Here is a 25,151-nt window from a genome sequence, read left to right on the forward strand (position 1 = left end):
AATAATTCTGTTTAAAAATGTTTACAATTCTTTAATAAATTGATTAAAATTCTACCACAAAATTTAATTGTCCTCTTATATCTTTTAGATCCTCAAGAATCAGATAAAATAACCGCAGATGGTATTTTGAGATTTTTAGAAGAACTCAATTTAACACCAGATAATAGACTTGTGCTGATAATAGCATGGAAATTTAAAGCAGCAACACAATGCGAATTTACCAGAGATGAATTCATAAATGGAATGACAGAAATTGGGTAAGTATAAAATAAATAACTAGACAAAAACATATATTTTATGTAAGTTTTTTAATCAAAAATTTTATTTAAATATTTAACTTTTAGATACTAATTTAAAGTAAAAAAATATATATATAATGCTTTTTTTATTCATTTTTATTTTAGAAATAAATTGTATATAAATTGATGAGAAGGTTAAATTCTGTTATAAGACTTGTTACTGATTGTGGCTAAAATTTTCTATATCGTAAACTTATGTTTACAAATTTGTTGGAATATTAAGTTGCCACAATGAGAGGTTATTTTGATTTATTCAAAAAAATATTATCAATACATAAATACTGAAAGAAATGTTCATATAAAGCACGAATAATAATTCCCGCAACAGAGCATACCTATTTTATTAAGCAATACATACATAAAAAAACACCAATAAAAGTGAAAACTATTCAAATATACATTGCTGTTTTATTTCTGTATGAATTTACTTTGAAAGAATCACTTTCAATAAGAAAAGTTACAATGTTTGTTGTACTCGGTGTTTTATTATAATTATAAACAATATTTAAATTTGTAAATGAGTCAAAAATTGAGACTTAAAGAAAAAAAAGGAATTGTAGAAACTGCAAAATAAAACGAGTATGTTGACTTTGAGAGTAGGAAAATGGTGATAAAAATCTCACCGATCACTTTGGCATTTGAAGTCTATAAATATGATAAAAATTTGGGTTAAAATAAATGGATTTCTTGGCACATTTATGACGTAAATTGAAAGGATGGGTGCAGTAGTGGTCTAACCCACTTCAATGTCAAAATTGAGTTAACAGTACTGTACTTTTGTGTGTTAAATGAATGATTATTCTACATAGAATGAAAAGTTACTTGAATAAATGGAGCCTTAATGAAATTAACAATTAAGTAACCTATTAACAGAAACAATAGTTTAACAGTGAAATAGCATAGATCACCTTTACTGGTGGTCTATGCTAGTTTTTATTTTGTAGTAAAATATTTCAACTTCTAGGAAAATAGGATTAGATCACTGTTGCATGCAGCCTTTCAATTTAAATTGTTCATAACTCTAAGTTTAACAATGTATATATCAGTATGTCACATCTTTCCTTCACATTTTAGTATAAATTATCAGTTTTCAACTCTTGTCTTTGAACATTTTTAGATTTAAATATAATGTTTTATTATATAATGATAAATGTTTTACTATCTAATTCTATCAGTTATATTTTGTAATGATTTGGTACTAAAGTTGGGACATTTTGAAAGCTAACTTTATAGGGTAAAAGACATTTAAAAATAGTGAAAAAGATGTAATGTAACAAGGGACATTTTACACTGATAGTTGCCATCCTATAGGATGGCAACTATCTTGTGGACAAGAGTTGTTTTTGACTGCAAACTAATATTTGAAAGTAATTTTTCAGTTTATACCACATTTTGAAACAAAATTAAGGAGAAACCATCTGAATCTGAAAGAATCGATGTCTCAATTTTGAATATTTTGGACAAATGGTTTGAAAATACGCACTTCAATTGAAGGACTTGGTGCAGCAAGAAGTACATTTTATAAAACTTCAGGAGACACAAAAACCATTTTACACTTTGCCTAACTCAGCATAAACTCAGATCTATTAAATATTTTAAAGATGTATAGGTTAGAAAATAATTGGTGTTTTTTTTTTTTTTAATTTTTTAGTTTTTATTCAATTCATTGTTGCACCAAAATAACGAAATTTACACTACATTATGTGTTTTAAACTAGCTAAAAAGTATATTTTATTCACTTTCATTTCATATTTACAATCTTCAGATTCTTATAAAATTGAAAATTATGGGATATTGCCTTGCATGTCAGAGCAACAGTCTTCTTCTACATGTGAGTTTAAAGAAAAATACAGCAGTTACCTTCCTCCTAGCAACAGTAGTGAATTTCCTGTGTGTTGTTATTGCATGTCACACCAAGCATTGCATTGTGGTCAAAAAAGACACAAAAAGGAAAAGCACATTTTAAAAACTTTGTCACTTGACCGTTTCTTACACCGAGCTCTTCAATTTACCTTAATAATCCCTTTATTATTATGACTACGAATCTACGTTTTTCTAAACCGTAACTTATGACGACTCTTAAGTTAGCTAGACAATAAACCAGATGAAATTTTATAATAATAAAATGTCTAAGTATGATAAATTTTTTGTTCTTGGGCTGCAATTTGAAAAAATTGTAGACCAATGAATTCCCACTGTCATCCATTCATTTGTCTTTCCTTAATCTCGAGAACCGTGAATGGATAGATGAAAGACAAGACCAGATATTGAAACGCGAGGGGCAGGAGGCGCCGATTAACTATATACGAACTTCCGATGCAAACTGGAAGTCATGCTAATTCAATTCAAAAGTTTCCCCTGTAAGGTGTTAGATAGATGACCGGCATCACTCTATTGTTAAAGGAAAAGTATGGTGTACAGGATCAAGCCCCCTACTGATTTGAGATGGAGAGCATATATTTTAAATAAAATAAAATAGATAAAAAATATGGTTAAAAATTACAGACCAATATTGCGACGATGTCACAATAAATAATTGCTCATTTAAAGAAACACTTAATTTTAACTTAGATTAAAATCGAACTTTAATTTACCAGAAATCTATAAATGTTTAAATAGATATTTGCTACAAACAAGTATTTTTAAATTTATATTATCATCATCAGTAATATTACACACAAAAACCAATATAGATTACAATGAAATAACTTTCTGTGAATATGTATTGATAATTAGTTTCCTGATTACTTATTCTCAAAAATTCTGTAAAATTCTGTGTTGTTGTTACAATTTACAATAAAATTTAATTAATTCAAATATAATTATTAAAATTTTAATGTCTGAACTGTATAGATGCGATTCAATAGAAAAATTAAAACACAAGCTTCAAACTTTGGAGACGGAATTGAAAGATCCAGCAAAATTCAGAGATTTTTATAATTTTACATTTGATTATGCTAAAAATCCAGGTCAGAAAAGTTTAGGTTAGTATTTGCTTCTGAAAAAATAAAAGTATTAAATTTAAATAAATAATAAAGAAAAAATTTTACATTTAAATCTTCAATTGCCAGGAATTTTCTCAGTCTAGTTGTTTGTCTGATATATAGGATGGTGTCAAATAAAAATTGAAAAAAAAAAAAAACTCTAAAATATTTATAATAAATTACTATATGTATTTTTTTTTAATGCATTATAATTTCATATGCAGTTATTTCTCTCATTTCATAGATACTTCGGTCCTAGAAAAATTAATTAAATACTTTCTAATTATCATTAAATTTATTGCAATGTTAAAAATAAGCATTTCATATTTACAGGTAAATTATTATATTTAAAAATATAACGAAAGTTTACGAAATGTTTTTTAACCTACACAAAAAGAGTTTATAATTAAAAAAATTAGATTAATGTAACCCTTGGTGCCAAGATGGCGGCTCGTCTCTGATTCCAGCAAGGAAACAGTGGGACGCACGTTCTAACCTAACCTAACCTAACCTATTCTAATAATTTAGTTGCTAATAATTATGGTAATTTATTAGAATAGGTTAGGTTAGAACATGTGTCCCACTGTTTCCTTGCTGGAATCAGAGACGAGCCACCATCTTGGCACCAAGGGTTACATTAACTAAAAATTACACTATAATAATGTTTTTAATATTTCCAAGAGACAATAAAGTCTTTGAAAAGTTAATTTTTAATAATAAATTTCCATAAATTTTGAGTCTTATTATCTAATTCAAATAATTAAGATCTACCTAACTAATAAAAATATACTTTTTTAAGTTTAAAATGTTATATTTTTAGATTTTTAATGAAAGTATGCATTAAGCTTTTATAAGAATTTTTAAAGAAGTGATGTGATTTCATTTATTAATAAATATACTGGTAAGAGTTTTGTTTGAACGACTTAAAAACGGAAATAAAATAATCAATTTTTAGAAAATAAAAATTATACATATTTAAGAAAACCATGTAGTTTTCCAATATTCAAATCAATAAATCAGACCGATATTGTCAGTTAATTATATCTTATAACTTTTCTCTCGGCAAGTAGTTTATTTTAAGCTATTCATTACGAATATTTCCGAAGTAAACTACTACCAAATCTTTCAAGAAGTTAACATACAATTAATTTTTCTTCCACATTTTCAAGCTCTTCGTCTGATTTATTGTTAGTAATTTAAACAAAAACGAATTCCGACATCCATCAAATAAAACTCGAAATTATCTTTTTGACTTGTTTCGACAAATCGATTAAGCTTTACGACTTTGGCTTTCCCGTCCGAGAACGAATTAAATGCGACCGAATTATAAATATTGCCGAAACATTTTCAAAATATCCCAAACAATTTTTCATTTGATACCCTCCTCTATAAACCAAACAAGTTTAATTAAACAAAATTCTATGTTAAAAAACTACTGTTTGAGAGAAACATTTTTGGCAATTTAATTTAATTGAACAGATTTTTAGAGCTAGATTAATGTTTTCTTTCTTTAAACTTCTTAATGCCTTTATGGCCATTAATTGTTCTACGTAATTACTATTAGTGTTTTCCTTGCATTAATTTATAAAATATAAATTATAATTAGTACTTATTTAATAGAACTGGATATGGCAATAGCATATTGGAATATAGTTCTGGCAGGAAGATTTAAATTTCTCAACATATGGTGTCAGTTTCTACAAGTAAGTTTAAAGATTTATTATTATTATTATTATTATTAACTGAAATTTGAAATGTAAAAGAATTAAATTTGTAAAAGCATTCGTAGTTAATGGCATTGTGATTAAAGATCATAATCATAGTTCTACTAAATCTAAACACAATATTAAATTTTAATTAAATGTGTTTGCATTGTTTGTAAAGATTGAAGTTTCTTATAAAATATTTTTTTATAAATAACTTCAATTTATCGAAAATTTTCATTATATTACTTATTTAAAATTGTCATTATTTAATATATTCTGTTAAAATGATGATAGTTGATGGAATTAATTTGGAATAAGCACATTTAAAAAAACTTAATTTGGATATTAATGATGCATTCCTCCCAATTTTACACGTAAAATTTAATTACGGAAAGTCGTTAAAAAAAATTGTTTTAAATTAATGAAACTAAATAACTTTTATGTATTTTAAACAAAAATATTGATGGTAAAAGATAATTCAAATGCAAAATTTTCATTACATAAGTAAATTTCAATTTAGAATCTCTGTTTAATATTAAATATTACTTTAAAATGAGGTATATAAAATGCGGTGTTTTTATTTTAATTTGATAAATTGTGTCGATTTTCTAGAATATCTGTAAAATGACGCATCCTCTAATCGGTAGAATTTTGGGACGAGATTGGATAATATTGATTTATACTGATGAATATCATTTTAAGAGTTTATATCAAAAACTAATGGATAAAATTTGGATTTAGAACTGAATTTTATGGTATATAAAACAGCTACTGTATTTACTGGCGTATAAGATGACTTTTCAATCAGGAAAATCTTCTCGAAAGTCGGGGGTCGTCCTTACACACCGGTGATTCAATCAAAAAATACACTTACGTAAAACCAGATAACCGGAGTGATTAGTATTCGGGTCGCAAACGTTTTTGTAGCCTCTTCTAGGCTCTTCTTCAGGCTTAGTAGTAATAAATTCGAATATATTCCTTTTTGAAAGAAATGAGTTTCGAATTCCGTCACGTGAAAACGTTCCAACATATTTTTTAAACGAAACGATCGCCGTTCTGTGTAGCGCGCATGCGCTTCGAAGCGGCGAAGATGTTAATGTTTACAAATTATCTTCCAGCAGGAACTGCCACGCTGCTGAAAGGGCCAACTCGTCTTTAAAATTGATGCACGTGGTGTTACATCCTGCTCTGTATATTTTCATAGCTTCCAATAATTTGAGATGTTCTGGGTGGTTAGTGGTGAGGATAATGCGAGCTGCGGTAAAGTCCGCCGTGACTTCTTGATCGGTGGCATATGTTGAGAGAGCTGTTGTGAGCCTTTTGTGTGCTATGTCCGCCTTATGTTCTTTAATCCTTATCCCCATTGTACGTTTGGTGGAGCCAATGTAGACCATATCTCTGTCAAATCTGTGGTCTCTGAGGGGGATGGTGTATATTCCCGGTAGTCTGATTGGGTTCGGAGGATCTTTTCCGTTACGGAGTATTTGGAAAATGGTCTGGCATCTTCTGTAGGCTATACGGACTTGACATTTTTTGGATATCGTAGCATATATCGATTTTAATCGCAGGTTAAAAGTGATAGGGATCCTTTCAGTGTTGTTTTCTTGAATATTTAAGTGCCTTTCTGTCTGATTGTTACCCTGTTTCTGGCTCTTTCTGTACTTTCTACATAGTCCCCTTATCAGGTTGGTGTATCCGTGTTCTACCGCTATTTCGTTTATACGTTTGATCTCCTGATTTAGTGCCTGGTGAGAGGAGGAGTGCGTAAAGGCCCTCCTAACCAATGCTCTAAAGGCTGCTATTTTATACTGAAATGGGTCACATGACCCTATCGGAATATACATGGAGGCAGTATCAGTTTTGCGATACACCGAAGTGTGTATGTTTGGCCCTTCCAAAGCGATATCTATATCTAAGAAATGGATTTTAGAGTTACTATGCTGCTCCACCTCAATTACCAGACTGTACGGATTTTTGTTCATCGCTTTAATAAATTGATCTATATTCGGTTCCGTCTTCCACAGGATGATGACGTCATCAATGTATCGTTTATAGAGCAGTATGTCGGGTAGGAAGGTAGGAAGAGTGATGTTTTCCAAACGTCTGACCACCATTTCGCACAGATCCCCCGACACCGGGCTCCCCATAGGAACACCCTTATTTTGCATGTAAATAATCCCATTGAATTGAAAAACCGAGCTATAACAAATCGAGTGTGCCAGCTCCAGAACCTCTCGGTGTAGTGATGTATCGTTGACCTTAGAGAACAGGAAGTCTCTTAGTGCGCAGAAGCACGGAGGTAGCTCAATGGAGGGATATAATGATCTGAAGTCCAATACTGTTGCGTAGACTGGGGAGGAGAGAGTTGCGACCAATACTAATCACTCCGATTATCTGGTTTTACGTAAGTGTATTTTTTGGTCGGGGGTCGTCTTATAGGGCGAGTATATCCCAAACTCTATATTTTAACTGTAAAAGTCGGGGGTCGTCTTATATGCTGGAAAATACAGTACTTTTAGCTAAACAATAATCATATAAGGAATGAAAATAAATGAAAGTTTTATACAAATATTTATTTTTGAAGTATTGGATACATTTTGATCTTCATTATTTTGTTGCATTTAAATGCTTTTTCTTGGTCTTTGCTTAATGGTAATATGTAGGAGATTTAAATTGCTGGCTATTGGAAAAGTGCAAAGAGTAAATGATTTACAAAAATATTATTTTAGTATGATAATTCATTGTGCTTATTTGGTTATTTTTATTTTTGACATACTATGCTTTCCTCCAAAAACTGAACATAAAAATGAAAATCAGAAACTACTGCAGCAATTTATTTCAAATTTTACAGTAACATAGAATAAAACTCTGCCTTTTATTAGCATATAAAAAAAGTTTTGAATGTATAAGGTGGCATTCAGTAAAATTAACAAAGTGAACAAAATGACAGGTCATACTAGTGAATGAGAAATATTTGTCAATAAGGAATATGACTTCCTTATAAACTAATGCAGAGTGCCCAACTATGATTCGTGCCAACTATCAGATGATCAATGAGATTGGAAAGCATTAATTCCCACAGTTATATGAGAACAGTTGGAACTCTTGAGTAATGTTTGGTGGGAAACTACAGCTCTCCCGAGAGCATACCATACATACTCTGTAGGGTTCCGATCTGGTGTATATGCTAACCACTGTATTTGCTGGATTCCCTGTGCCATTAGGTAATTGAGTACTATACAAGCTCTTTGTTGCCTGGCATTATTGTCCATAAGAATGATTCAGAACCAATTGCATCCACATAAAATTGAACATTTGGATAAAGAATTTTGTTCCAATATTTGGCCCATCACAGTACCACTGTGGAAGAGGTGGAGATCAGTATGTTTGCCTAAGGAAATCCTGGTCATATATGGATGCCATCACTAGAAAAATTATTCTGCTGAATGATGTTAATCAGTTGATATCATGTAACAGTCTCTCTTCCCACAAAAATTCAATTATCCGACTGCAAAGTGAATTGTGACTCATTGGTAAAAAGGACATTGCTCCAATTGTCTATAGTCAGCAGACAATGGAACACGAATGTTTGGTCTTCATGCATAAAAGTGCAATCTCTTTACAATAGTCATGAATACTGGCCTCACTTTCGCTGCAATAAGGCTTACACATAAAACAGATGCCATTGTCTGCTAATTGGATCTGACCGATAACATTAAGTAGCATCGTTGGAAGATGTAACTCAAGGGTGACTGGAGCCTGGCCTTCTGCTTAGCGTTCTGGTGATTTGGAATTGGGTCTACAGGCATGAAATCACAGAATGATGGACACTGGTTGATTGAGCAACTTCTTCAGTAGATTGACTGGACTTTAAGTTACCCATGACTTACTATCTTTGACTATTGCCTAAACATCTTCTTTGGGACATGGTGCAGAAAGTGGTACTTTGAAATTTCACTGTCACATCTGTAGTTGAAGTATCAAAGCACAGAACAAAACACCTGTTGTTACCATTAGGCTAATTTGTGTATATTTAATGTGTATTTTACTCATGTTTCAATATTTGCATATCATAACTTGAAGTATACAAGTAAATTCATTTGATGTATGTTTGTATGTATGTATGTATATATATATATATATATATATATATATATATATATATATGTGTGTATGTGTATGTGTATATGTATATATATACATATACATAATTATTTATATTATTATTTTTTTTAAATATATAAATAAATAAATATATTTTTAGGAGCATCACAAGCGATCTATACCAAGAGACACATGGAATCTCTTACTGGATTTTAGTGCCGTCATTGCCGACGATTTAAGTAATTACGATAAAGAAGGTAACTTTCTGTAAAAATTAAAACATTACACAAGACAAGAAACTTTATATCATTTATTACTATTATTAATAACCAAGAAACTAATATCAAACTCAAATTACTATTTAGGTGCATGGCCCGTCCTCATCGATGATTTCGTTGAATGGGCAAGGCCGATGGTGACAACCGTCATGGGAACACAAGTTTGAATTCTCATCAACTTGTATCATGTCACATCCACCCATGCCAATTCAATCTCTTTGTTTTGTGATGAAAACATTTTATGTAAATATCATCCTTGTATGTTTTGTAGGAAACAATGCAAGTTATTTGAAAACTATAGATGATATTGTTTAAAAGTGAAAAAGCAGTAAATTTAACAGATCCAATCAAACTAAATTAATTCTATAATGACTTTAAGACTTCTGTAAGTTGCTTGTAGTTTTTGAACAGGTGCATATATGTATGTACATATATATGAGAGGGAGAGAAAACGAATTTCATTATATATGTGAAACAAAAAAAAAAAAAATTTAGATGTTTTTGTAACTTTCTAATCTTCTCCACAACTTAACAGGAATTTATCATGTACAGAGAAGTTAGAATCTTTTAAAATATATAATTTCATCATTTGTTTGTCTTTGAATATCAATAGAAGATGAAAGTGCACTGTTAATAAATTAATATTCATGTTTCTGTCTAGTAAATACTTTTTGGACAGTTATAATTTTAGATTTATAATAAAAAAAAAAAAAACGAAAGAAAAGTCCAGTGCGTCGGAAACATTTCATATATTTGTAACTCCCCTCAAAAATCAATTGTTACTACATTACAACGCTTAACTATTGTGGTTTGATTTTAGTTTTATTACTTGAATTGTGATCTTGTTTCCAAGCTCAATCCTGAATTAACAGTTTCATCATTAAAATTAAAATTTGCATTTTTCTCCCTTTGCTCTCTCTCTCTCTCGTCACGGAATAGAAGTCAAATGCATAATCGAATTATAACAGTTAGTTATCATACATCAAAAAATTAAAATCTCTCTTCCATTCCAATAATATATAATTTGTTAAATTGTTTTCAATAGCTTATATTTTAGGTTATAGATAAGTTTAATGAGCTAACATTTTATCAGTAGGCAATAGAAATTTTTATTATTATTATTATTATTATTATTATTATTATTTATTCATTCCTGTACATATTAAACATAAAAATAGTTTTAACAAACCAAAGCACCATTTGTAATATTTATGTTTTTTTTTTTTTTTTTTTTTTTGCAGCTATGTTAGTTTTCTGTGTCAAAAGGTGTACTCAAAATCAGATTTTAATTTTTGATGAAATTGGTAATTATACGAATAATCTTCGTTCTGAAATCCACACCTATATAAAAAAAAAGAAATATACATTTCAGAGTTTATATTAATAAATACCAATTTAATCATTTAATTTTATAATTTAATTTTATTATTTGAATAATATCCTGTAAATAAGGAATTTGAATAAAATATAAAAATTAGAAAAAGGACATTGATGGATTTAACAAAATTCTTTCATCGAAGTTTAATTCCATTTGTACATTTTAAAGTTACGTAAATGTTAATTTTAGAAATAGAGAAAGGTTTATTTAGTTTGAACTTATTTTTTATAGAAGTAACAATGGAAATACACCAATATCAACCAGTTTGTTGCAATGCTTACAACAAAGATATCAAGACATCTTTTTTTTTCTTTTATAACTCCTTACAATAAATTCAATGAAATACTCCCTAAATTAAAGAAGACGGCAAGATAAATTATCATTTTGTTTAATTTAAGAGAAGAAACTTCATTAACACTGAATTTCGTTCTCGTGTCATTTATCAAAAACAAGAAGAGTTTTTAAAAATCGAATGAATCAAAGTATGCTGACAGTTTGGAATGTGGCCAAAAATGAAATTAATGCTGCATTCCAAATTGTTGAGACAATAGATTTGTCGATTCTCAAAAACTTTGGAGAATGAGATTTGATTTTGGAGATGTTTTTCTTGTTTTCTAAGAACAACTTTAATTTAAGGAGTTTGGTTAAACCTCGATATAGCATCAACTTTGTAAAACACAAATATTTTAAATGGATTTTTCCCAAAAGTGTTAGTTTCAGCATCTACAGATCACTAAATATACACTGTTTATTGAAATATACACTATGTATTGAAAATGACATTATCATCAAATCATGTGACTTTCAAGTTCTCTAACTTATGTGTAGATCTTATTACTTAATTGTAATTGTTTGAGATACTTCAGTTTAGCGCCACCTCGATTTATTGACCATTTCAGAGGCAAACAAATGGTGGCAGTAAATAGAAATCTGATCATGTTCAAATTACAACAAATTTTCAGTACAAATTTGTTTTTCTCAGAGTCTGTATTAATTACTGAAACATTGAATTGTTTCTTTGATCTGTCTCTCTTAAGAAATCATTTTAAACAATCATTGATAAAAACTTCCATTGAAAATGTGCAAATGGAATCAAATCTTTAAATTATTTGTTTTTATTTATGGTATAATTTTCATATTATAAATAGCGATGCAACGAATATTTGGTTACTATTCGGCATTCGGCCTATTTTTCGCTATTCGGCAGAATACCAAATATTTAATCACTATTCGACCGAATACCTAAAAACAGGAGTAAGAAATAACAAAACACAGTAAATTAATCATTTTGGTATTTAGATTTAATGTCATCGGGTTAGTGTTGTTTGTTTATATTTATTTATAACTTATAACCTGCACAAAATATAAAACAAAATAATGTTAGTCACATGTATTCACAATTTATAATTACAAAGATTAGCACATGTACACACCTATTCGTTCAAGAATCGACGCACATCCGACCCTGCTTATCCTTTTTAAGCGCTCATCTTTGCTCTTTCCTCTATCACTCTAGTCCACATATGCCTATGCATACATCATAATGTGCGTGCACGATACTTTTGATTCGTCACTTTTCCGTCGGAGATTTCTCATTTTACAATTACATGACTCTCAGCCCGGTGATAATGGAGAAAAGAGACAGATAAGACATCGGTATAAGTCACAGTTATGATTTCACAGATTTGAGACAGCTTGGTAGCCTGAACAGCCCCAGGCTTTCACCTGTGCATGCTAAGTGACTTTCATTACAAGCATTTAGCTTTTCGAAGTCTACGAGAACAATTATTTGGCATTGACGGTCGTAAATTTTGCACCAATAAGCTGCCTCGACTTGTTCGATTATGTTATCAACTCAATTTCATATTTATTTTCACATTTTCACTTTGCAGTCCTTCTCTGTTTTTTTCCATTATTTACACATGTAGGTCATTTCTTTGTTATCCACATTTAATATCATCATTTATCACATACTGCCATGATACTCTTGTCTGTCTGCTACAACTGTCAAGAATTAATGCGATTAGCAAAGCATAGTGACAGCGGGCCAATAGAGAGCAGGGTCGTTGCCATAATGCGGTTTGCGTGCCAATTTTCGTACGTGCGTTAATCAAGCCGAATATGCTATTCGTTGCAACACTAATTATGAATCATTTAATTTATTACCAAGATCAAATAACTGCTCAATAAGTATTATTGATAATTAAGCAATAAAATTTACGGACTAATGGATTTTTAAGTATAAATTACATTTAAGCATACATATTTGTCTTAAACATGCATTTTGGGTCATATTTGGATAGTTCTTGATAGAGTAAATAAGTATTTTAGAATGTACAGTACATAATATATTTAATGTATCACTTATATCTGAATACTTAAAATATCTCATTGAGAAAGATAACTAGATGTGATAATGGATTATAAATGTATATAATATTTTATGTAGCTTAAAATATAGAAGCATACGTCATCAGTTTAATTTTAGTAACCATGATTTTGCAATTTTAACATTCAATTTTTTATTATAATAAGGTACTTTTTCCTACTCGTCATTATATTATAATCAAACATTAGAAGAAAGAATTAAAAAAAAAAACTTTTTATAATTCTCTCTTCTAAGGTTTGATCATAATTTAACTTATAAAACTTAAATGCTTGTCTTAAATTTTACATTTTGCCAAAATGGAATTGTCAAATTCAATAGCAAAGCAGCTTGTACATGTTATAGTTAGATATTTCAAAATATAATCAATTAATTGCTTTAGTTTACTACTTAAACCCAATGCACGTGAATGGCAAAATTACCACGACAATCCACACTCGTGACAGTTTCCATTAGTGGTCGCTCTCGACCTCGATAGTCAACTGAGGTGATCGGTTGAACCGGTTACTAACACTCGTCGTTAATTTTGTTGTACATGCGCATTGGCTTTTAAATGGTATTAATGTACCTTCCCCCTGAATATTTTTCATTAACTCTTCTAAATTTTAATAATATCTTAAATAGAAGAAATTATCAGATTAGTTTCCAAAATATGTAGTGATATCTAATGGAAAGAGTTTAAAATGTGTTTTAGTATTTTTACAAGTTATTTTATCATAATATTGTAGTCTATTCAAATATCAGTTATTGGTATTTCTTTATGCTTATGCAATATTAAAGAGAATTGATGCTAAGCTTAAATTTAACAATGGCGTTATATATGGAATGTAAAATATCTTGCCTATAATTAAGATGGATGTTGGAATCATTACTTTTTATACATTTATAAAAAGATAGTCTGTTTTCCATTGAACTTTTTAAACGGAATATTTGTTGTCATTGATTGTTAAAAATTTGTAATGAATTCTGATTAATGGCAGTCAAAAGATGAACTGTAATCTTTGTGAGTTTGACAACATTAAGTAATAAAATTTTGACTATAAAAGAAGACCCAGAAGTTTTGTATTTTATTCACGAAAAGAAAAAATTTGACAGACAATAGTCGAGTCCGCATAAGTCGACACCCCAAGGGGAAATGGAAATGTGTCACGTTATCCAATGTGATGACTAAAGCAAAGTTGGAAAAAACCACAAAACTACAATTAGGAAAATACAGTGCGTTATACAGTAGTATAGGCTTACGATACATTGTGTCCTCCATTTACAATTACTCTGTAGATGAAAAACTGAAAAATTCGTTTAGTGTTTTGTTTTGAGCACTTAACTGTCTCGATTTTTTTTTTCAACGATCATGAACGCCTTGAAAACATCATCTTCACAATTGTCAATTGTTGGCAAGTAACGTCTAAGGATTCTTAATGCCTCTAGTGTGAGAAAATGCAAAATTGGATTCTGGTGTGATGATGTAGATTGTATATTTTCTTTTTGTTTATCTGTTATTATTTTATAGATAAAAATACATAAGGCATTTTTATTAATATATATATATAAATAAATCGACTCCCCTCCTGAAAAAAAAATGAGTTTGCACCACACTTGCGGAGTGAATTCACTTTTTTAGGAGGGGTGACGACTTATCAGACTATGGGGGACAGCAAAAGTATGTCGACTTATCCAGTGGTGACGAGTTAAACGGTGTCGAGTAAGCCGGAGTTTTTTTAACATTAATGCCTATGTAAGTCAGCCGAGACCACAGAAAACTGACTACTTAACCGATGGTGTCGAGTTATCCGGGTGTCGACTTATCGGACTCAACTGTACTTACTTTAAAATTTTATCATCAAGCAACAAATGTAAAATAATTATTATAATTATAATTATAATTATAATAGCTTGTTTGTTCTATGGGAGACAAAACTGTTACATTGGTATTAATTAAAAGATTGCTGAGCAGCTGAAACAGCTTGCCACTCCAAGGACGTGGTTTTGAGTTTAGCTTGAGCCTCAAGTTTTCATAGGTATTTAAAGGCTCGTCCATCCCTTAACACCCAGTTGCCTGCATTGCAAGTCTGATGAAATCCATGGTAGAAGTAGTGTTTCAGTGATAAGAGATTATAGTTTTGATAGTGTTATCAACTACTATTGGCAAACAATCTGCCGGATTATTTATTGAGCTATATTTATATAGCCCTATAAATAATCTGGCATAGCCTTTGGCAATACTAATCAAATCGAGGTGTTGTGTATTTTTGTCTATCATTAGCATAATATATCTTGCTTATCATTTTTGTTTTTTTATGATTTCAAATTCAGATAATTGCAAATTGGAGACAAAATTCAACATAAAGCCAACCACTGGATTGCATCAGGCTTATTAAATTTAATAAGAGATGGCACCTAATGCCTTCCTATAATGACAAATTATTTAGTAATTAATTCAATTATAATTGCAGAAAAGTAGCCCGATGTAATCCGGTAGTTGTTTGTCTTTACAAATTTATCAGGTTTTGTGATGTTTGTTTGTGAAATTCAACATTATAACTTTAATGTGTATTCCTAATCATATAGTGAACCGAGTCCAAATTATCTATTAATCAATTGATAAAGCATTTTTCATCAGGTATACATTAGTCCAATAATGAAGCCGCCATCATTTGATTATTAGTGTATCTCTAATTTTAGAATTTGGATTGCTACAGAAATACAGGATCCTTTCTATAGGAATTCAGATAGGTCATTAGATTTCAAGAAGCTAAGTGATTAAATTTGGATTAAATATACAGTACATGAGAATTCAGTTAAGTTTGCTGCAGCACAGATTGAGATAATGTATTAACTTGGGTGAACTCACTAATGGAAAATCAGCATAGAAAAACAGAAAAAAAAAAGTTTCTGGATGTGTAATACTTCCATGGAAAATACAAATTCTCAATGATTTTCTGATAATCAGGCTATTTGATTATCCATCAAGGAGAGTTTCTAGATCCAGTATTGAACAGATTAACCACAAAACTAATTTCAATATGCTTTCTGTTAAGATTAGACATAATATGAACCAGTCATTAGCAGCACACATGGTCCACAAAGTCCTAATATGTAACCCTAATTAAGATGAAGATAAAGATGAAGATAATGTATCTGTGATAGACAAAGAAGGTTCATCAAACATGTCAGTCCATCACTCTGCTGCTTAAATCAGAGAAGTCAATCTTCGTGCCTGGAAGTAACAGTTTTAATATCTTGATTCAAAACAATTTGATTGGTACCTACCAAGGAATCCAGAAGAAAATCTCCTCCAAAATTATTTTCTTTATACCCCTAAACACTGTTTTGTTCATTTACATCATATCCAATTATGAGACGATTGATGGAAGAAACTTCAACGATCTGATCTCACCAGACAAAGAATCAGAAGAGTCATAAGGTAGGCAGAGGAAACCAAAATCTTCATCTTACAAGAGGAACCCGGGAGTGTCATCACCAATTTCGACAAGATTTTGTGAACGTGTAGTATTGATTCGTACTTAAACTCTGCCAAAGATGCAGGACTCGCTATTTGGGCAGTCTCAAGAAAAGTCACGATTAAAGTTTTTCTAGAATTATTAGTACCTATGCAGAAGTGCCATTCATGCATTCATGGCGTGATTAGTTAAGGTGTTGTGTGAAGAGTGATATGTAGATTCAAATCCCGTATGAGATCACTCTTCACACAACATCTTAACTAATCACGCCACGAATGCATGAATGGCACTTCTGCATAGGTATTAATAATTCTAGAAAAACTTTAATCGTGACTTTTCTTGAGAATGCCCAATAGTGAGTCTTGCAGCTTTGGCAGAGTTCAATACGAGGGTTGATCAAAAACTAAAGTTACAAGGCCAATATTCCTAGAGTTTCATTTGTTATAGAGAAGTGTGCAGTTGGCAACTGTGCAGAGTTTCAACCACCTGCCACCTACAGCACTAGTTGCAGGTAAACACAAATAGTGACTTGTTTGGAAAACTGGTCTTGTTTAGAAATCCACTCAGTTATTCGATTGCTGTGGGCGAAACATGTAACTGCATCTGAAATTCACTGGCAGCTGGTAGAGGTTTACGAAGAGACTGTAATGTCTCGTCAGCATGTCGCAGAATGGTGTTGGAAGTTTGCGGCCAATAGAGAAAACTTCACCGACGAAGATCAAAGTAGCCGACCCAGCATGGCATCAACAGATGTCAACACAGCTACCGTGAAGGAGCTGATTCAGGACAACAGAAGGATCATGTTACGGCACATGACTGTAGAATTGGGAATGTCGTTCGGAAGAGTTTGTCACATTGTTCACGATATTTGCGACAACTTGGCTGAACATGCAGGACAGGATTTTTATCAGGAGGGAATTTTTAAACTCATCACACGAAGTGATAGTCTCCATATCGGTTTAGGCACTTATCAGTTGGCTGTATTAGTTTTATGAAATAAAATGTACACTTAAACTGCAGGCTTTGTAATCTTAATTTTTGATCATCCCTCGTAAGTAGAAATAAATACTGCACGTCCACAAAATTTCGTCGAAATCGGTGATGACAACCTCCCAGGTTCCTCTTGTTAGCATCATTCATCTGCACCCAAATCTGGATTGGGAAATTTACTGACAAAAATACAAGTACAGTATAAGAATTCAAGTTCTCAGATCCTTGTCAGACACGTGGCACTTTATTATCTAACTTGACCCCTGAACACCCAGTGCTCCTGTTTTAGGGTTATGTCAATGTCCTCTACAACCACATCACCATTCAACATTGCAGACGTCCTGTAGTGTCAAAGATTAATTTGGATAAACATAATCACAATGCCGACTAATTTTAGCAAAGGAACTCCACATATAATGGTGTGCCTGCCACCATCCTGCTGCTTTGCAAGTTTGTCAGAAATTGAAAGAAATATGTACTGTATGTATGTAAATCTGCAATTGCAGAAACTATTCATAAGAAACGAATTGCACTAGCAACCATTTTAGAGTTATTTTCATTTGTGGTGTTATAAAAGTGTCCACTTCAGTAGCCAGTTGAAAGCAATTGTCTTGTATTTACAAGCATCCATGGGGCAGGAATGCCTTAATATTCTTATTGATATCAATGGTAAAATGTTGACAATCATTATCAATTTTAAGTGCACTGTTTAATTGCAAAGATAAATATTAAATAGAATATTTAATTTTTATTATTTTGCAATCTTTTCTCAGAGAAAAGTCCAAAGCAAAGAAAATTTATCTAAAATAATTATTGTACACTATTTAAAATATAAATTGTTTTATTTTTTTCTACACAGTTTTTTCTAACAAATTATAATTTACATATTTACAGTTGTCTTCAGTAATAAATGGAATATAAAAAGCTCTAGACAACTTTGGCGACCTGAAAAAATCAATGTAATTAGTGGTTTGTCTAATTTAATACATTAATGTTTGTTTAAATTTATTACCTTTCTGCATCTAAAAACGATTCAGAAAATTTCACTTTCCATTTCCCGGCATCTTGGGAATATCTGGGTTCGAGGGCGGAACTTCGGGGAAAGTCTGCGTCGATAAGATATCGACACCTTTTGATGTCGAACTAGATCGAATTTTAATTACAATAAGATAATTGTAAACTTAATATTTCGATTAAACATAAATCTGGATACTCACGTATCTGGATGTCTCTTCACGATTTTCATCATTCATGTCTTTTGGAATGATGCGTGTTGCTCCCGTCTCGTTGCTATATGGCTTCGGTAACTGTCCACGAAAGTCTGACTGAAGAAACTGCAACCTCCAACTAAATTGAATAAAATTAATTAATTTTTCACTTGAAAAGTGCTTTTGACTTTTATAGGAAAAGGACAAAATAGTAAATCTTGAATACACTGGAATTGTATGACATGCACAGACAAAAACAAAACATACTAAAATACATTATCCAGTTTTTAAACATTGTTATGACAGCACAATGATAAAGTGTAGAACAGTGATTCTCAACCACTGTGCCGCAAGATTTTTGAAACGTGCCACCACTGCAAATACCCGTACATAAGCAATGTCAGACAAGTAGTTCAATAGGTTCTACCTTCCTAGGGTGCATTTGGAAATTGGTAACTACAGGCAGTTATCTGTAACACTGGTTACAAAGCGTTTAGACAATGTGACGTAAATAACTAACCGCGTTAAAAAATCACTGTTATGACATCCTGCAGTACTTACCGAAGTAACTGTGTGTGCTGCCAAATTTTTTAAAGTGTACCGTGACAAAAAAAAGATTGAGAATCACTGGTGTAGAAGTAATTCTTTTTTTGAGAAACTAGTATAAATTTACTTGTACGTGTCTAAAAATTAAGGGCGAGCAGACATCGCATTCATCTACAGTTCTCTCTATTGGTGTACAAGTCAAATATGGCAAGAACTGTATTACTCAACATCCAACACACAATTTGTAGGATTTTATAAATCAATGCAATAAAAGTAAATCTTTGGGGTTATGCTGCATGTGGACATATTCTATACTGACCAAGATTTTTTTTTTTCTAGTTGTCAATGCTAGCAATTGTTTTTGTCCTTTTCTTTGGTAAAGTTAATAATTTCTTTAAAAGGAAGAAACACTTACTTTGAGGGAAGGAAAAAATGTGAAGGAAAACGATGCCACTCTTTACCGGTGCAGACGTTTATTTCGTCCATCAAAGGCATCGGACGATTTTCTGCCGTATTTGCCAGGCTAGAATAAATCCGAATCGGAGCCGAATAACCTAAGTTTCGAAATGTGCCACGTCAAAATTCCATCAAATATTTTACTTTAAACTGCAAATTAAGCATGTTACCTTTGTAAATGGCAACTGTACGTAACAGTGATATTGTAACAAATGTCATGCAGATTGTAGAAGTCAACCATTTGCCAAATGGTAGGTGATACCTTTGGAATGCAATGTTGAGTGTCTTCTGTAAAAAGCAAGATGTTTCAGCACGTAATTCTTAATAATTGTTTGAAAATAAATGTATTTTTTTAATGTTTTGTAAAGGATGTAAACAGAAAACAAGAAGCTATGGCCCAATAGGCCTGCCCAAATGAATACTTAGTGTATTGTGGTGTTGATTGGGAAAGGTGTATATTCTTCTGTGATACTAGTCATGCAGTTATGGACAGACCAGAACTCACTAAAAACACTCAGATTCTCTAGTCATTTGACCTACAAAATTTTTGGAAAACATGGCAATATCATATAGATAATCTGTATTGCATGCTGAAACCTTTGTCAAAATGCAGGTGTCTCAATATTAATTATAAGTATACATTTATTTACTTAATTTTAAAAACATTACCTGAAATAAATCGGTAGTAAGTGCTCCAAATAGACAGAAAAAGGGATATATTGGAAATAAAAATCTCTCCTCCTATTAATAATAATAAGTTGAATGTAATTACAAAAATTATTTACTAGGAATATATGTAATGTTTTACCTTATGAGGCTGTAAGAAAAAGATGATAATCCAAATATACATAGCACTCATGCTCTCTAAAAGCTTGATAAAGTTTGGTTTGTGAGTCCAAGATGGATGAAACATAAATTGGTAGAAAACCTGTTAAAAGCCACTTGCTATAATTGTAATGCCGTACGTTGAGAAATACTTTACAGTACATAAATGTTAAACTCTAGGTGCAATTATAAACATCGACCAAACCCCGACAAATAGCAAATAGACATCCATAATTGGGCTATAATTTGGAAAGAATGATTTTGAAGCATAACGTAACTGATAATAATTAATTAAATAATACAACTGGAAGAAAGGAATCAGCCCGAAGCGGGACTCGAACCCACAACTTTTGCTTACCGTGTGAATGCGTTACCAGTTACGCTACACTTCAAAATCATTCTTCCAAATTATAGCCCGATTATTTACGGCAGTTGTGGATGTCTCTAGGAACAATAGTGGTGCTTGACCAACTTGTTTCAAATAAATTAAATACCTCACAAATTATATTCATGAAAATAATGTAAAATCAAAATCATAATATGTATTTACTTTTTAATGATATAGTTAATCATTTACACTTACCAAGGTTAATGAAGAAGTAAATGCCATAATGAAAACAATGTTAAAATTCAAGAAACCATTGAAGAAATAATATGTCCATGGTTCTACACCTGAAAATATAAACTTGCTAATAAATGTTTTAAAAATTTTATTTGCAAATAATATTTTAAAATGAAATATTTCATGTCTAAGATTTTTACAACTGCACATTCATTCCATTTAATATTAAAGTATACAAATTAGAAATACAAACTACTACAAATTCCAAAGGCATCACAAGTGTTTTCCCTGTAGAGTTGAATATTGTCAATACCTCCCAAAATTTAATTGACAATTATTATTTATTTATTTATTAATCCTTTATAAATTAAATTAATTTATTCTAAATTGTTAGATCTGTCTAAACTTAACGTTTTCACCTCTGCCGCTTTTCGTTTCCTCCACAACTTCTGAAAAATTGGAGAAAATTAACTTGTAAAAAATAACAACGAACACACAATAAATAAGAAATTATGGCAGGTATGATTCTTGGACACCATATAAGCACACTAAAAAAAAAACAAACTTTATGAGTCTTACAATTTGGAATAGTTAACACAATCTAGACTTAAGTAATTGACCTGTTTCCACTCAAAGTACTATTATATGAGAAGTTGGATTTTATATACTTTCCCAGCTGTTGTTATATTTTTTTAAAATAACTTTACGATTTTATTAATTGTAATAAGATTTTCCCTTTTTAAGGGTAGAAATGTGTGAGAATCTGGACTTAAAGAAAGATACTCCCAGATGTGAAAGTTGATAAATATCCAACTAAGTTCTCAGCATCGATAAAGATGCTTTTTCACAATCTTCTGACCTGCTGTCCCGATTTTGTCGTTTGATATGACGAATAGCAGCCAATTCAGTCAGTCGTTGCCAGTCCCTCAATAGTTAAAGTTGCTGCCTGATATAGTCTGATCATCACCTCCTCCGATAGAGGAATATCCTCTAGAACTAGAAATCTCAATGCTTTCCTTCTTCAGATTGTCCCCATAGTGTCAGACTCTGTTAATGGATTGATTGCCCCATTGATAAAGTTCTTTTATTGATATTTCCAGTTATTTATAACAACACACGATTTCATATAAACTGTCGCTCTAGTGTCAAATAACAAAAAAATAGACATGTATTTGTTTTGTTAACCTAGTAATTGTGTGTCTTGCTTCCAATGCTGTCTCACACTCCTCCATCCCATATCCAACTACTCGCATAACCTAGTAACAAAAACCAACTTGCTATTGCAGTTTTCGTGTTGAACGGGACTGTGGTTTAATCTTGACGAGGCATCAAAGAGGTGCCGACACTCCGGTCACAGATGCATTTTTAAAAGCTAATAACTATTAAAATTTTCATTAAGTCTGACCCCGCCCAAGATATGATTCCCGATCCCCCTCCCCTCGACCATTCACCACTACAATTTAATAGCATAAATGCCCCCCTTTTATACAAGTTACCATGTCAAATTTTGTTTCTTAACCCTACCCCATCTTGAGATATTAAACAAAATATACACCAACGCGCAAACCTTCAAAATTTTTTCCTTTTGGGTTCAGGGGGTCTAAAAACATCCGAGATTTGCAAAATACCCAGGATGGTTTTATGGGGACGTGAAAACAATAGTGTATGCAACCAAACCTGAATTGTTTAGAAGAAAGTTAAAATATATTTTTTTATTGTTTTATTGTATTATTTCCAATACCTTCTACATAATTTCTCTATCACAAATACTAATAAAGTTATAAATTTCTTGAATTGTATACAGAACAGCCAGGAAAGTAAAATTCTAGGCAAAGGCAATGGAATTTTATCAGATAAAAAGAAACTATACATGGCATTTATTACATCTTATTGTTTAAATCATACAGCAATTTATTTTTGTCAAATCATTTTAAACATTAATAGTAGTAAAACTAGATTTTAATAGTAAACAGTACAAATGCTTTTGTCAATTATATATTCGACCTTCCTCAGAAATCAGCAGAAAAACAGAATAAAAACTTCAGAATAAATACAAAATTCAAGCATTCAAAACATGTTCTACGGCAATACATTGGTATACAAGGTCTGTCCAGAAAGAAATCTTTGTCACTTGTTCTCCAACCTTCGTATCCACCGAACTAAGCATAAACAGACATCTTTTGAGAGCAAATTTTAATTTGGGAAATAAAAAGTCGTCATTTTTCATTCATTGCGCCATTAAGAAAAATTCACTAGCAGAGCTGTGCATCATCCTAAAAGAAGCACTTTGCAGAACATTCCTTTCATAGGAGAAACGCTGAATTAGGCGAATAGAATCGGGAGGAGATTACTTTGAAGACGACAAAACCGTCTAGCTTCTAGGCAAGCTACTTCTATTTGCAAAGTTTGCAAACTTTCCAGACAGACCTCACATACTGCTGAATAGGTCCTAGGATACATCAGTTCTATATCGGTCATTACAGGAGACAGTCAGAAAACATGGGTCAAGAAAGGTCAACCAAAATTATCATTGGCTAGTTATGCTTTGAAATCAGATATTTGTGTCAAATTACAAGAGGCACGACTTAGACAGATACGTCAGTTAATGGAATTAAAGGCATTAGAGACTGGAAATATATAAATTGTCCAGAGGATGTATCAATGCAAAGGAGGTAGAATCGATATCTTACACATGGGAAAACATTCTCTGATTTGTGGTAGTCACTTACCCCTTTTGTGTATAATTTTCATTTTTAAATTGTATTCTGTTTGAATTGCTTAGTTCTGGAACATATTTTGAATGCTTGAACTTTGTATTTTCCTGAAGCTTGCTTTCTAAAAGATTTTTGTTCTTTTTCTGCTGATGCCTGAGATCAAACATATAATGGCCAAAAATGTTTGTAACGTACGCTATAAAAATCTAATTTCGTCCCAACTCTCAGGACTGCTGGTGAACTTTTCTACGCACTTCATTTGTGAGAATAACTTTAAAATTAACCATCTGATTTAATCGTTTTTTGACTTGTTAAAGAAGATTAATAGTTAAATATACTAATAATAATAAGAAAATATTAACCAATATTAATAGCAATGCAACGTTCTCCAGTCAAGCAGAGAAGATTGCTACAAGTTCCAAACTAATTACAGACTTTAATTTACAATCTGATAAAAATTTACAAGATATATATATATGGAGACCGGGAATTCTAACGAGAATTCAAATCAACATAATATTCAAGATTCCTCGGGTGAGACAATTATATTCGACATTTCATCTACAGTTTTATGGAATAAAATATCCAATCTTATAAAATCATCTAATGACAAACTATTTAATCAAATTACTAGTATTAAGGAGGAATTGAATCTAATTCATAAAAATTTACATGAAACTAAAGAAAAACAAACAAAAATGGAGGAACAGATTACTAATCTACGACAACAAATTGATACTCTGCAGATCGAGAAGGACCTCACACAATTTAAAATGGATTCTCTAATTAATGATTACAATCGTAACAACATTATAATGTATAATTACCCTAACTCAAGGATTGTTTGTAAAGAAGAAATCCATAATTTTATCGTTTCTTTACTAAATATTCATAATATAGTTCAAGACGATATTTCAGATGCAATCCAACTAACGAAACTACCAAAAATAACTATAAGAATAACTTTCAACAATAATCAACTTCATAACCAGATCTTTTCTGCTTTTATTCAGAAGAAACTACAAAATCAGCTTGAAGATTGGAGAAATACTCAAATATCTCCAGACCTTACTAAAAATTCAAGAAGTAGATGCAAAAATTTACTTTCAACGCTACGATATACAAAAACAAAATGTCTTTTCCTGTTATTATGATATGTAGATATCTTTTTACCCTTTTCCAACTTAATAAACTTGGAAAGCTGATATACTATAAATCAAAGTCATATACAAAGTTCACTTAATTTGGAGAGTA

General features: G+C 31.2%; 2 protein-coding genes across 3 annotated transcripts in view; one reads left to right on the forward strand and one right to left on the reverse strand.

Annotated features, from left to right (window-relative positions):
• Positions 1–10,275, forward strand: part of SCCRO (defective in cullin neddylation 1 domain containing SCCRO) — a 29,135-nt gene extending 18,860 nt beyond the window's left edge. The window contains exons 3-7 of the mRNA XM_067287140.1: positions 89–257; positions 3,153–3,283; positions 4,904–4,986; positions 9,254–9,350; positions 9,459–10,275. Coding sequence (XP_067143241.1) covers positions 89–257; positions 3,153–3,283; positions 4,904–4,986; positions 9,254–9,350; positions 9,459–9,538 — 560 coding nt within the window. The 3' untranslated portion in view covers positions 9,539–10,275. The remainder of the gene's footprint in view (positions 1–88; positions 258–3,152; positions 3,284–4,903; positions 4,987–9,253; positions 9,351–9,458) is intronic.
• An 8,134-nt stretch (positions 10,276–18,409) lies between these two features.
• Alg9 (alpha-1,2-mannosyltransferase Alg9) overlaps positions 18,410–25,151 on the reverse strand; it is a 29,157-nt gene continuing 22,415 nt past the window's right edge. For both annotated transcript variants that reach the window (XM_067286966.1, XM_067286961.1), the window contains exons 10-17: positions 21,205–21,293; positions 20,605–20,724; positions 20,466–20,537; positions 19,967–20,084; positions 19,756–19,894; positions 18,804–18,933; positions 18,599–18,729; positions 18,410–18,531 (exon numbers count right to left, since the gene is read on the reverse strand). In XM_067286966.1, coding sequence (XP_067143067.1) covers positions 18,438–18,531; positions 18,599–18,729; positions 18,804–18,933; positions 19,756–19,894; positions 19,967–20,084; positions 20,466–20,537; positions 20,605–20,724; positions 21,205–21,293 — 893 coding nt within the window. In that variant the 3' untranslated portion in view covers positions 18,410–18,437. The remainder of the gene's footprint in view (positions 18,532–18,598; positions 18,730–18,803; positions 18,934–19,755; positions 19,895–19,966; positions 20,085–20,465; positions 20,538–20,604; positions 20,725–21,204; positions 21,294–25,151) is intronic.

This window comes from Centruroides vittatus, unplaced genomic scaffold (assembly GCF_030686945.1).
Source record: "Centruroides vittatus isolate TY-2023 unplaced genomic scaffold, ASM3068694v2 contig_1276, whole genome shotgun sequence".
Taxonomy (NCBI): domain Eukaryota; kingdom Metazoa; phylum Arthropoda; class Arachnida; order Scorpiones; family Buthidae; genus Centruroides; species Centruroides vittatus.